Genomic DNA, 15,019 nt, shown 5'->3' with positions numbered 1-15,019 from the left:
GCTTTTTAATACAGATGCGCTCCTCTGTGCGCCCTGCGTTCAGCGCGGACACACACACACACACGGCACCATGACTGCACCGGGCAACACCTACGATGTGATAGTGATCGGCGGAGGGATCTCAGGTCAGTGGGAAACTTTATTTTATTCTCATTTCATTCGGTTTTTGTAGCGACAGAGAGAAAGAGAGACAGAGAGACGAGCCGGTGAGTCGGTGGTTGAATCCTCCGTCCGTCTGCAGCGGCTGATGCTCCGTGTGTGTGTGTCTCTGTCTGTGTGTGTGGTGACCAGACAACTGTTGCACACACATATACACACACATGTTATTATATATAGGCTATAGCTATAGGTTACACACACGTAGCCTACACACAATTGCAGCCGCTCGTGTTGTGTTGCAGCGGAGGAAGTGGATCGGCTCAGCTCAGACTGTCATGCGGGATTTCTTCTCCTTCTTCTTATTCTCCTTCTTCACCGTGAACCGGCCACTTTCTCCGTCTGCACGTCTCTTCCGTGAGGCTGCAGCCCCCCCCATCTCCTCCCCCCACTCCCCTCCACCTCCCCCCCTCTGTCCACCGCTGTATCTCCACAGCAGCAGCGCCTCCTGTTAAGTAACAGCTAATCAGCCAGAGCAATAGACTTTGTATTACATAAGAGGAAGGTAAAAGGAGGAGGAGGAGGAAGAGGGGGGGTCTTGTAGCCTAAATGATGATTAGATGCATCCATATGGCTGACATACATGTGACCTCACCTCTTTCTCTTTCTTATGGGGGCATGATGGCAGTTTGTTTTGGTTTGGGAGCCAATCAGAGACGAGCTGCTGCTGTGATCATCATTCACACCTGGTTTTAGTCTTATACACTGCAAAAACTCAAGAATATTTGTCTCATTTCTTGTCAAAATGTCTAATTTCTAGTCAAAACTAATCTCTTTCCACTTTAAATAAGCCTCATCAACTTGTTTTTAGATAATATTCACTTGTTTCGAACTAATTTTCAGTTGAAATAAGTAGAAAAATCTGCCAGTGAAAGGAAGTTTTTTGTGCTTGTAATAAGAAAGAAAAACTTGCTCCATTATCAGATTTTTCTACTTATTTCAAATGAAAATAGACTTGAAATAAGTAAAAAGTGTAATAATTATTTTGTTTTAATGTATAACTCTGTATGTATATGTGTAAATATACATATTTTAGGTATAATGAGATTTGTTTTAACTAGAAATGACATTTTGACTAGAAATAAGACAGATATTTTTTGAGTTTTTGCAGTGTAGGCTCAGATGAAAGAGTTGAAATAGAAGGGAAATGGACCAGTACTTCCTGTTTTGTTATCGTGGACATACCAGAGATTCTGCAGCTTCCTTGTGAAAGCAGACCGTGGTGATGATGATGATGATGTCAGGTGTGACCTCACTTCCTGCGGCGACCGGTGAATGTGCAGTGAGTCTAGTGGGAATAACGGGAACAGAAATGTGTTTTTAATTCGCTGCATCGTGCACAGAGGTGTCAGACCTTTAGGGACCTTTGCCCCCCACCACCACCACCACCCTCCTCTTCCTCCTCCTCCTCCTCTCTCTCTCTGACAGGTCGATCACCCGCCTGCACGTCGTCCGTCTGGGAGAAGAATTTAGGTCAGTGTCAGTTCAGATACCAGTCAACCCCCAAAACAAATGCTTCAGACCAGAGTTAATGTAATAACACTGGCTGACAGCCCCCCTCCTCCTCCCTTGTGTCACATTAAGCTCTTGTAATTACACCATTTGTTTATAGCACTGTGCCCTTTACCCGCCTCACAATGAGCTCCACATGTAACAATCACTGTCCAATCAGAGGCTGCTCACATGTGTGTTACTTGTTTCTTCGTCTTCTTTTTCTTCTTTTTCATCTTCTCTGCAAATGCAATTGTCAGTTTCCTGCCTGCCAGCCACTCAGCAGCAGCAGCAGCAGCAGGACTGTGACTGTGACCCCACAACCAACCCAACCCCCCCTGAGGGGCAGCCAGCACTTTCTGAGAAAACATTAAACACTTGTGACAGGCTGTTATCAAACCAGCAGCAGCAGCAGCAGCAGCAGCAGCAGCAGAGAGGATGGTGAGGAGGGGAAATAACAGGGAAGAGCAGGAGGGATTGAGGGAACCACTTCCTCCCGTCTTGTCTCTGCAGCTGAGGTCGTGTGGAGAATGTAAAGATGGAAAGAAAAAAGAGGAAGGAGACCCAACGGATCTGAGAGAAAAGTGGAAACGAGAGTCTTAAAGAGAATAAATAAGGAAGCGACACAGAGTGAGAACTAAGTGGTTTTTACCCACTGAACTTCAGCGTCGGTTCCTCCTATAAACTCTGTGATTTAAAGAACTTGGCTGCTGCTGCTGCTGCTGCTCGGTGCCTATAAACTCTCCCAAGTCTCCACGGACCTTCACTCGCTGCTGCAGTAAAGTTAAATGACTATAAAATTACAACACGCTCACTAACAGGTCAGTTCTCAGGAGGAACGCTCGCCACGGCTTCGCCAAATCAGGTGGTTGCTGTTGTTAAGATGTGAGTTTTATTTTGAAGCTCTGACCAACAGGAAGTGAAAGATGTAAGAAAACCTCATTCACAATCACTGACAGTTGTAAATATGGTCATTTATATAGGATTATCGATGTATATCATTGGTCTGTAATGAACACCATTTCCCATAAGCCCTAGATAGAAGTTTTCAGGTGAAATGTCACATGACCCCAGACAGCAGGAGGCTTTAGCACAGATGACGAAGTTTAAAACTGACTTTATAGGAGTTTTATAGACATAGAAACAAACTGTGCTTGTAGTTTTATCATGGGAGATGTAGTTTTTGTAGCTAGTTTGAAACGTAAACTCCAAGCGCACTTCATTTTAATTCAGAGATGCAGAGCAACTATTCATTCTATCTATCTATCTATCTATCTATCTATCTATCTATCTATCTATCTATCTATCTATCTATCTATCTATCTATCTATCTATCTATCTATCTATCTATCTATCTATCTATCTATCTATCTATCTATCTATCTATCTATCTATCCTTTCCTTCTTTTTCTCTCTTTCTAACCCCCCCTCTCTTTCTATATATCCATCCCCCCTGTCTTTTTCTTTCTTTCTTTCTTTCTTTCTTTCTTTCTTTCTTTCTTTCTTTCTTTCTTTCTTTCTTTCTTTCTTTCTTTCTTTCTTTGTATCTACCCCTGTCTCTCTTTCTTTCTACCCCATTCTCTGTCTTTTTACTTCTTTCTTTCTCTTTCTGTATTTCTTTCCATCTACCTTGTCTCTCTGTCTTAATGCTTCTTTCTTTCTTTCTCTCTCTCTTTTTTTCTACCCTCTCTGTGTCTTTTTACTTCTTGCTTTCCTTCTTTCTACCCCTCTCTATCACTACCTATGTACCTCTTTCTATCTATCCATCCCCTCTATCTATCTATCGCCACTTTGTTCTAGTGTAAAAAAAATAGTCCAGTTAGAAACAGGATGTTTACAGATGAGCCGCCGTTGAGCTGCTCGTTTGTTTCCCCCTGCAGATAAGTTTGTCTATTTGTTCAACACCTTAATCTTGTTTTACAGTAACGGTTTGTGTTTGCAGTGATGTCGCGGTGATGTCACAGCTCTCAGCAGCTTCTGTAGTGAACACAGTTGTTGTGAATTAAAGCAATACGTTGTAATAAAAGGTTAAGGTTAAAGTTTCCTTTTAAATACAGCAGATAGAAGTCGTGTGACAGGAATGTGTCTGATCACACACGTTAGCACAGGGAACCAGGTCAGTTGTATTATAGTGTGTGTGTGTGTGTTTGTGTGTGTGTGTGTTGACGTGCCAAAGCGCCAACGCGTGACGAGGCCTGTCAGGGCAGCGCCGGTGTGTGGGCTCACAGAAAACAATGTGTGTGAGGCCTATGACGCGATCGTTGCCCTTTAATCCTGTTGATTCAGTTTTGTTTACATGGTTAAAAACAGTCGTATTTATATTTAACTGCATGGGCTGCTCTGATTGGACGCTGCTGTTTGTCTCTGTGGACGCAGGACGTTTGGTTTGTCAGAGCCGCTGAACTCGTCTGTCGGTTCGTACGTGTCCAAACCTGTCGTGGTGATGATGATGATGATGATGATGAACCTGGTAGCGCCACATTATGTAATATCACCGCATTTTGTAATAATGTCATACATTTTCACCTCATGATGTAATAACGCCACATTTTGTAATAAAATCCTTGATTCTGGCAATATGTAATATACTTTGCAGCATTTTGTAATAAGTTGTTACATAATGCACCAAATTATTACATTTTCTATATTCAAAAAAGTGCAACACTTGCATTTTGTAATAACTAATGCAATATGTAGCTAACAACTTATTACAAAATGCGGCAAAGTTTGTTACCTAATGCATTTAAGAATTATATCACAAAATGTGGCAGATTATTGCAAAATGCAGAGTTATTACATCATGAGGTGGAAATTTATTACATTATTACATATTATTACATAATGTGGCGCTGCTGCAAGACTCATCTAAAGTCTCAGCTCATGGTTTTGTCCGTCCTTAATCGACTGCCACTGTCGTGTTGTGTATGATATAGGCTATAGTTCATGTGATGAGATCACAACAAACAGATCTCTTGTTTTGCCGTTATGTTGGACTGACATGAACCCTTTAAGTCCATGGAGTTCTGCACTGTTTTGTTCATCACATGCAGGTTAAGTTATATAAGTTGCAAGACCCAACTATCACAACTATTTTTGGCAGATATTGCAATTGCGAATTATAACTTTATTTTCACTGAAGAAAAATAAAAAAAATTACAATGGATGTTATTTTTGTTGGGTCTCATACCAACTTTTTGCCTCAAGAATGTGTATACATTAATACACTGCAATGTTGTGACACATTTGACCTCAGTTAAAAGGAATTTTTGTGAATATCCTGTAATTTGACTGTTGCATTTGGCCATGTTGTGATTTTGATCATATTTCCATTATTGTACACCTACTGTAACCTTCTAATATACATACAAGAAGTTTTTCAGTGTTGAAAGAGTGTCTTCACTGTCCTTTAATGTAACAGCAGCTGATGAACGTGGTGAAACATGTGGCAGATACCTGATAACTGATCTGATTGTACTGTTCAGTCACTGAGCCTTACAGCGTTTCCATTGCAGATATTACAAGCAGCCATTGAATTTGTTGGCGTAGCGAGTGTGAAATACTTCCACACAGTCGACTCTTTGGCTCGCTCCATGTGTGTTGTTGATGTAGAAGAACGCCTCACACACACAGAGTTGAAGTGAATAGATCGGCGTCATGGATCGGCCCCGTTATCTGATACCCGATCTAGATATTTAGTCAATGTCTGGGCCGATATCCGATCTTTATATCGGATCGGTGCATCACTAATGTCAACATGAGGTTTTAAGCTGCTGAAGGTAAAGGTGAGACAGGAAGCGATGTATTCCTCCATGTTTGGTGTCCACTGCTTCCAAGATGGAGAGTTTCAGAAATGTTTGGAAACTCCTTGGTTGTGTTGTGGTCTGGTAAATCTTTGGAAGCGATGGAAAACTTGTGCATTTCAGTTCAGTTCAGCTTTATTTGTGTCCCCGTAGGGCAATTAATGTTGCAGCAAGTAAAACTTTTGACCCTACAACTCTTTGCCGTTGCTTGTTTGTGATATTTTCTGCAATGATCTACTTCCTGTTTAGCTGTCTACACATAGGAGCTAAAATATATTTAGCTTGTTTCTTTCGTTAGGTTCTTAGGTCATGATTTCTGGATTTTTTGTTCCAATAATAAACATGTTGAACTGATCCTGGACCCTTTGACTTTTTGGGAAGCGTCACAAAAGACGAGCTTTAAGTTCCTCAGTGGCAACATCTGGTCTGTGTGGACGCTCCTTCTGTTTACAGTAGCTCCTGATAATATGCAGCTAAAACTCGTCTGGACGGACATCGTCTTCATTTTAGTGTTTACGTGTCCACGTCTTGGTGCCTGACTGTTGGGCTCCATTGTTCTTGTTGAGGAGCGCTGGTGTTTACAGAGCTGGGCAGCAGCCAAACACAACAGCTGCCTGCAGACAGAACACACACTTATTATTACACATGATTCCCTGGTATAACAACTTATTACTGACACTGTCGCCTCCTCCTCCTCCTCCTCCTCTCTGGTTTCTGGGCCTCAGCCGTCCTATACACTGCAAAAAATCTAATATCTTACCAAGAATATTTGTCTTATTTCTAGTCAAAATGTCATTTCTAGTCAAAACTAATCTCATTCTACATAAAATAAGACTCATCACATAAAAAGCAGCTTGTTTTTAGACAGGTTTTACTTTTTTGAAGCAGATTTTCACTTGAAATAAGTAGAAAAATCTGACAGTGGAGCAAGTGTTTCTTCCTTATTACAAGCTGACAGATTTTTTCTACTTATTTCAAGTGAAAATTAGTTTGAAACGAGTGAAATTATCTAAAAACAAGTTAATTTTTAGGTGATGAGTCTTATTTTAAGTGGAAAGAGATTAGTTTTGACTAAAATTGAGACATTTTGACAAGAAATAAGACAAATATTCTTGGAAAGATTTTGAGTTTTTGCAGTGTACCTCCTCCTCTTCCTGTCGGAGATGCACCTGTGTGAGTCCGTTTGTCTTCAGGTGACGTGTGAACGGCGGCGAAGCTGCAGCACGAACCCTGAACGCTCCCTGACAGACAGCCGCTCTCATTTCCATCAGCACGGCCTCAATCCCACAACGCCACTTTCTCCGTCCAGCTGTGCAAACAAAGGAACGTGTTGGCTGAGCTGCCAGATATAATCATTAGACCCACGCCTCATCTCTCTCTGTGTGTGTGTGTGTGTGTGTGTGTGTGTGTGTGTGTGTGTGTGTGTGTGTGTGTGTGTGTGTGTGTGTGTGTGTGTGTGTGTGTGTGTGTGTGTGTGTGTGTGTGTGTGTGTGTGTCCTGGTGTAATTCCCTGCGTGCCTCTGCCTCGCTCGCTGTTTGCCTTCGCGTGCGGCAGCCAGGTAAAGCCGTGAGAAATGTGCAGCTGTAAAATCTCTGCAGGGTTAATGTTATAAATGGTGACACTGATTGTTAGAGAGTTTGCTCAGCGGGAGGAGGAGGAGGAGGAGGAGGAGGAGGAGGAGGAGGAGGAGTTGCTTCATCTCCACCTGTGGCACAAAGAGCCGGCCACATCTGAGCCAGGTGTCGTCGTGTTTGTCCGACTGATTGCTTCGGCCCTTTTGTGTGAGTGTGTGAGCTGGACAACCTGTCCTGTCCCCTTATTGACTCAGTTAAAGGGATAGTTCAACATTTTGGCAAATTGCCCCATTGCCATAATCCCTATAGTCATAGGTTCGTTACCTTTAATTGTCGGTGCAAACTGTTTTTAGAACGGTGGAGCAGGTGAGTTTCCCTCATCAAACTCATCAAATACACAATCCAACAACTCCACAACGCTCTGGTGGACAAGTTGTGACCTGCACATTCACCACGCTATGAGATAATAACACAACGTTACCAGACAGAGTTGTTTTAGAGGTAAATTCAGAGAATGCTTGATGAAAAACTGTCCCTGAAGGCAACGTACATCAGCGGTTTTGCATGAATTTCCCTCTAAAACAACTCTGTGTGGTAACGTTGTGTTATTATCTCATAGCGTGGTGAATGTGCAGGTCACAACTTGTCCACCAGAGCGTTGTGGAGTTGTTGGATTGTGTATTTGATGAGTTTGATGAGGGAAACCAAGAAATCCCATAATGAGCCTCCATAGCGTAGCTCTGAGCAGCTCACGGCTCTGCTCCGCCGTTTCCAGCTTCTCAGACATGAAGAGTTGCTTCTTTTCTCGTCCACATGTCATAGCACACCTTTGTGTTTCGCTGAAATAATTGAGACTTTCTATTACTATTTTTTTATTGTACCATTAAGATCCAAGATGTCTTTCACAAGCTTAACCTGGCCGACTGGATGACTGACTTTCCAAACCAAATGATTCATTAAGAATGACTCAGCATTTTGTTGGCTGCAGCTTTAATGACTTTATTTACATCAATCACATGTTGTATCACCGTTTTTAAAAGGAGAGTAAATATGAAGCTAACTAGCTAACTTAGTTCGGCCCGACAGAAAAAACATCAACCTGCTTTTTAACACCGACTCAGCAGCTCCCACAATATTTAGGATTTAACGCCGCACCTGGTGAATAAAGCCATTTTAATCTCTATAAAATATTCAGTGTAAAGCCCTGGAGCTAATAAGACAACACACACACACACACACACACACACACACAGAGAACAATGGTTCACTCCTCGGCCTCTTGTAGGTAATTGCTTGTCAGTGTTGCTCCTGTGTTTGTTGCCCATAAACAGCCAATCAGTTTCTCCGAGCTGAGAACACGAGACGGTGTGTGTGTGTGTGTGTGTGTCTGTGTGTGTGTGTAGCCTATGTGTGTGTGTGTGCGTGTGTGTGTGTGATTGCGCGTCTTGTAAATGTCTCCCCCTCCTGATCAATATGGAAGCTTTTAGTGGCTCTGATTGAAGTGGCTCACATGTCACTCAGCTGCTATTGAATGGTTTTGTTTGTGAGGACACACACACACACACACACACACACACACACACACACACACACACACACACACACACACAGGAGTAAGTTTAGTTTTCAAAGACAATGAAATGTCAGACTCGTGTCTGTGCAGCTGTCAGCCGACGGTTCGTTGGTTCTGCGTCGACATCTCGCTTCGTGTTTGTTATTCACGGCGTCAGTCAGTTCTCAGGAGGCGTTTGTGACACGTCGGAGAAACGACAACTCGGGGGACAAAGAAAGAACATCAGAGGTCGATGGAGGCCGTTGTTGATGCTGTCACACATGAAACATTGATGATACGTGACGTGACATCTGCATTAACTATTTATCAAATACAAAGATGAGCTAAACGTTTAATATGATGAAGCTTCTTCAACCACCTGCTGGTCGTAGCTCAGTGTGGCTAACGGCTAACAGCTAACAGCTAACACAGCGGTCTGTGTTTCCTTCAGTGTAGGAGTGAACAGAGTGAGTCTGTGTGAGCTGAGTGTCTCTCAGGGTGTGGACCGTGTATTGAACTCTTATTGATCATGTGCTTTTTCCTGTCTCTCTCTCTCTGCTGCCGTCGTTAAAAGGGTCAACTGGACCAAAGAGCTAAGCTAAATATCTCCTAGTTTCACCACACCTGTGATAACGTACCTGTATGGTAGCCTACTTGTGTTTCCAGCAGGATGGGTGACGGTTACTTTGGCACTTATCACATCTACTAACACTTGTTGGTTGGTATCTTTGGGATAGTTCAACATTTTTGGCAAACTGGCCCATTGCCATAATCCCTATAGTCATAGCAGTAGGTTCGTTACCTTTAATTGTCGGTGCAAGCTATTTTTAGAACGGCGGAGCAGAGCCGTGAGCTGCTCAGAGCTACGCTACGGAGGCTCATGGGATTTCTTGGTTTCCCTCATCAAACTCATCACTGCTTGCTGAAAAACTGTCCCTGAAGGCAACGCGCATCAGCGGTTTTGCATGAATTTCCCTCTAAAACAACTCTGTCTGGTAACGTTCTGTTATTATCTCATAGTGTGGTGAATGTGCAGGTCACAACTTGTCCACCAGAGCGTTGTGGAGTTGTTGGATTGTGTATTTGATGAGTTTGATGAGAGAAATCAAGAAATCCCATAATGAGCCTCCGTAGCGTAGCTCTGAGCAGCTCACGGCTCTGCTCCGCCGTTCTAAAAACAGCTTGCACCGACAATTAAAGGTAACAAACCTACTGCTATGACTATAGGGATTATGGCAATGGGCCAATTTGCCAAAATGTTGAACTATCCCTTTAAAGCCTGGGCTCAGAAGTAAAATCCTCAGACTCTGTTAGTTTGTTTAGTTTCTTATTATTTTCTCATCGGCTCACAGTGAATTATAGGATAGGTCTCGGTACATAACTACCTATAACTCTGTAACGCTGTGGACAGTCGACACATTCATTGATTGAAACTGATCAATCAGTTTTCAGTTCAGATGCATGAATAGAACATGATAAAGTCCTGAAAACAAGTTTTATTGAAGTAGCTATTATTATTACTTTGCTAAAGTTGGTTGGTACTCAGGACTCTCAGGTTGAAACTGGGACAAACTGGATCTCCTGGTGCCCATGAACACACCGTCCTGTCCTGTTGTGTGTATGTGTGTGTGTGTGTGTGTGTGTGTGTGTGTGTGTGTGTGTGTGTGTGTGTGTGTGTGTGTATCAGTGGCGGCTGGTGACTGAAAAAATTAGGGAGGACAGGAGGAACACCAGTCCACGGCCTCATTTTATTTTATAGCACTACTTCTCCCTACTTTATTATATTCAATGAAAATTAAACAGTAAAACAATGTCTTACAAGATTTCTTAAAAACAACATAATTTTATTAAATCTTACTGTTTTCAGATTAACACAGGCCTAATGAAAAAGACAGAGCCATGATCTTGGATGTGGGATGTAAAAAAAAAAAAAAGCAGGCCAGTGTTCAACACCTGTAAATGCCACAGTGGGGATTTACACCCTCTGATTTAAAAAGGAAAAACAAAAACCATGAAAATCTGTAATTATTAATAACAAAACAAAGTTTTCCACTCAAATTACATACATATTTGGCTTTTACCTCTTAGATATAGCTATGCTTTTACCTGAGCTGATGGCGGAGAAGAAAAAAAAAAGTCCGGTCGTGTCTTTGTTTACCCTCCAGCTGCCCAGGTCACGTAACTGAAAACTATTAACAATCTCTCTGACTGCTTCTCTCTGATATCTCCTAACAGTTTATCCAGAAATCAGCTGATATTTCCTTTCAAATCGATGCCAATATCTCTGAAAACTCCGTATTTCTTGTGCTAGGAGCAGCATAAGCAGCACTGCTGGGAGTGAAAGTTTGGCGCACATAGCAACAGTAACCAAGGGGGGTTGGAGAACTGTCATTGGACCAACCTGCTGTCAATCTTGTGTTCTGATTGCTGATTGGTACAGAAGAGCCTCCTCCGTCATGACGTCATTTTACGTGTCTTAGCCAATCACAGGTCAGGATGAAGACATCCTAAATGCATTGAGTCAATGGAAGAAGATCCCGCCCCGAGGCCAGTTAGGGAGGTAAAAATCTTGCCACCTCCGTAGAGCCCCCACCTTCCTGCTCCCTGCTCCTCACACAGCCTGCTCTGTCTCCTGAGCCTGCTGGCGGCGCAGTTGAGCCGTTTTAAGTGGATTTTCTTCCAAAAAACAAACTTTTTTTATGATAAAATACATATATAATATTTTATAAATTATACTGAGATTTGGTAATGATTTATTTCAACCAGTTACTCTTTCTTAAATAAAAAATAAATTTTCCTTTTGCCTCTCAAAAATAGAGGAGGACCAACCTCCTCTGCCTCAATGGACCAGCCTCCTCTGGTGTGTATATATGTAAAGCAGCAGCAGACGGTGGTGGTGATAGATCCCCAGGCTGGAGGAGGTGAACGTCTGCTCTGATCTGCCGTCTCTCTGAGGCTTAATGTGATTCAGACGATTAGAGCCGGAGACAAACGACGGAGGAGGAGGAGAAACAAACGGCAGGAACAGGAAATGGTCGAAGGGAACATTTAAATTCATGTGATTGGACTCGTCGCGGCCCAAACGGTTGTTGATAGATGGATGAGGATTTTTGCAGGGTTTTTTTTGGATGCAGAAGTTTGAAACTAGTAGAAAATAACCAGAAGTGGCGTGGTCCTATGGTCACATGTTTAGGTAACAGACTAATACGGTCCAACAGGACTCAGATCAGTCTTAGAAGAAGAGTCTTTGTCTGCGTCGTTATCGGATTTTCATTTATTAAATAATCAATTTTACATTCAGACAGAGAACAAGAAGAAGGAATCAGGATTCAGACTCACTGAGGAAACATGTAACATATCCCAGCATGCACTGGGTGAGAGCAGGGAGGGACACACCCTGAACGTGTTATCGGTTTGTGATAAAACTAAAGAAACGCACACGCATTCAAATATGCAGATACACACACACACGCACACACACTGAATACACTTTATTTTGAAGGGTTTACATGCAGCAGGAATAATAATAACTCTGTAACAAGGAAGCAGAACTGATGCATGGATGAGTTTAGTGTGTGTGTGTGTGTGTGTGCGTGTGTGTGTATTCATGTTGAATTATAGAGTCACTTGTGGCAGAGACTCGGTCCAGAAACAGTGGGAGATTGGGGGATATCCACACACACACACACACACACACACACACACACACACACACACACACACACACACACACACACACACACACACACACACACACACACACACACACACACATGCAGTTTGTTCCTGCCAAGTGGCTCCATCTTAACAATTACTGTTGTCAAGGAAACTGTGTCTGTGCCTGTCTCTTTTTCCAGCACAGAGGGCAGAGGATGAAAAGGAGTGTGTTTGTACTACATTAATAGATCACACACACACACACACACACACACACACACACACACACACACACACACACACACACACACACACACACACACACACACACACTAAACATGAAGTCTGAATGATTCCTGGAGGTGTTTGTTCCTTCCTCTGGTCTGATAAGAGCTGATTATTGATTATTATATCGTATTAGAAACGATCCGTCCTCGTCCAGCAGCTTTTGTTTGACTCATTTCATTTGTCCCAGTTCATTTTAAAGACATTTAGTCTCAGACAGAAGTTACAGAGTCGGACTCGAACCTGCAGCTGCTGCCGTTAGAACCGTGTTCATATGGTTTCAGACTTTGTCTATGGTCTCTATTGTCATCACTTCATTCTCCCTGCAGCTGCACAATGTCGTGCATTAAACATCACAATGTCATTTCATTGTGAAAGTTTATTTTTACTTTTTCACTTTAAAGGGACAACGAGGAGTTTGTATTTGGTTCTAAAAGACTCTCATATTAATGTGGATGAATCTACGTTACCACTTGTTAACGGGTCCATTTTCGATTAAATATATCGTTTTGTCTTTATAGTTATTTTTTTTTAGTTTATTTAGTTTATTAAGGGACAGTTGTGCAATGACTTAATCATTTGCAAATGAAGAGATGGTTGCACCAGATTTAGCTCACAGCTCATTTCCATCTGCAGAGTCCAGACATATAACATATAAAAAATACACAGAAAACACAGCGCACAAACTACTATACAAGTGTGATACATAGAATATATTTTTTATTATTTTGTTATTATTATTTAGTGGTTGACTCGCCCAGCATTTCCTACTTTCGGTTTCCCGGACGTTGCCCGGCGGGTCATGGGAATAATAATAATAAAGCCGGATCGCTTGTTGGCATCGTTTATGGTCGGAACTACGACGGTATCTGATCGTCTTCCAACCTCCGACTTTCATTCTTGATGAATGAAAACATTTTGGTGAATCGGTCGTCCAAGATTTTCACCGTGCACGCCGTGGAGGCTCATGGGAAATGTAGTGAAAACACTTCGCTTTCCCAAACTCCTCGTTGTCCCTTTAAAAAAAAAGATATAAAACTAATGATGTGATGTTTGTTGGCCTTCACCACATGTTCCCGTCCTTTTACGTTTTTTTTTATCTGACCTGTTGCCCAGGGCGACTCTGCAGTAACACAACACACACACAGGTCCTGTCATCTGGATAATGACACTTGGTCGTGTTACAATTTACATTAATTGTGCAGACTTTGATTATATTATGTAAGAAGTCTGTAGGAATAATGATCCACTCTTGGTTTGAGCCGTCTGATATATCACTGTTAGTAGGAGCGTGTGTGTGTTCTCTGTCTGTGTGTGTGTGTGTGTGTGTGTGTGTGTCAGGTCAGACACATTAATAACAGTGATTGTAGCTGATAAAACACAGTCGGTTTCTATGTTTCTTCTTCTGTTCAAACATCTCAGAGGGACGAGACAATTAGGTCATCCAGAGCCCCGAGGAGGAGAGGGAGGGGGGAGGGGGAGGAGGAGGAGGAGGAGGAGGACAGATACAAGTGTTCATGATGCTGCAGCCTGGTGTTGTGCAGCAACAGGACTGGAGATCTGCAGCAGAAAAACAATCACAGACGCTGTTTAGTTGTTAAATATGAATTAACAAAGGTGTTTGTGTCGTTTATTAAGTCTTAATCATCCAGCGGCTCCTCGGAGGAAATGAGACGGAGATGAAGCGATATAGAAGGAGGAGCGTCGACTCGTTAGCAGCGAGGACGACAACGACTCAGCGCTCTCTCCTTCTTTGACCTGATGATACTGTAGGGACGTCACGATTATAGATTTTCTTGGTACGATTATTGTCAGAGAAATAATCACGGTATTACGATTATTAATTTCAAACGTTATTAATGTGTAAAATCAAATATAGTCAAAATATAATTACATTACTATTATTTACACAAAATATTCATTCAATAGTCGTTAATTGTCATCAATACCAAATGTTTAAGTTAATTTTAATCTTTTTTTTAAATTACAAATGACACTCTAGAGCATTTAAATTCCTACCAATTCAATGTTACGTAAAAACGGTAAATGAACCAGTGTCTGTGCATTAACCTTCACTTTGGTGCCACATCTGCCGATACGGTTCCAACTTCCGACATAATCTTTTTTTGGAAAGTGACGGTATTAAAGGGATAGTTCACCCAAAATTGAAATATCTCCCCCTCATGTCGACTAAGGGCTGGGAGAAGTTTCAGAGTCCTCCGTGGCTTCTCTGAGTTACAGGGGGTCTCGGCGTAGCAGTGCATGTCAATATAACGGTTGCAAATGGATACCAACTGTCTTCGTAACAAAAAGACACACCAAAAAACATCCAAATACCTCCATGCTGCTCGTATGTAATGTCCCTCTTGTATTGAAGCCACGAAATGCGAAATTGTCCCGAAAAAAATTTAATTAGTCTATATTTCAAGCTTGTTTTGTAGCGGAAGCATCTCGAAGCTCCTCTTCCCGGTTCGACGAACCGGGAAGAGGAGCTTCCGCTACA

The 15,019-nt window shown here is 42.1% G+C and overlaps 1 protein-coding gene across 2 annotated transcripts in view; it reads left to right on the top strand.

The window, feature by feature from the left end:
* Positions 1-15,019, top strand: part of mao (monoamine oxidase) — a 151,812-nt gene continuing 136,793 nt past the window's right edge. For both annotated transcript variants that reach the window (XR_014596319.1, XM_083997052.1), the window contains exon 1: positions 1-125. Coding sequence is in view for 1 of the 2 variants with exons in the window: in XM_083997052.1 (XP_083853178.1) it covers positions 71-125 (55 nt within the window). In the remaining variant the exon portion in view is untranslated. The remainder of the gene's footprint in view (positions 126-15,019) is intronic.

Source organism: Trachurus trachurus, assembly GCF_905171665.1.
Source record: "Trachurus trachurus genome assembly, chromosome: 21".
Taxonomy (NCBI): domain Eukaryota; kingdom Metazoa; phylum Chordata; class Actinopteri; order Carangiformes; family Carangidae; genus Trachurus; species Trachurus trachurus.
Note: the sequence above shows the minus strand (reverse complement) of the source record. Positions and strands in the feature narration are given on the sequence as shown.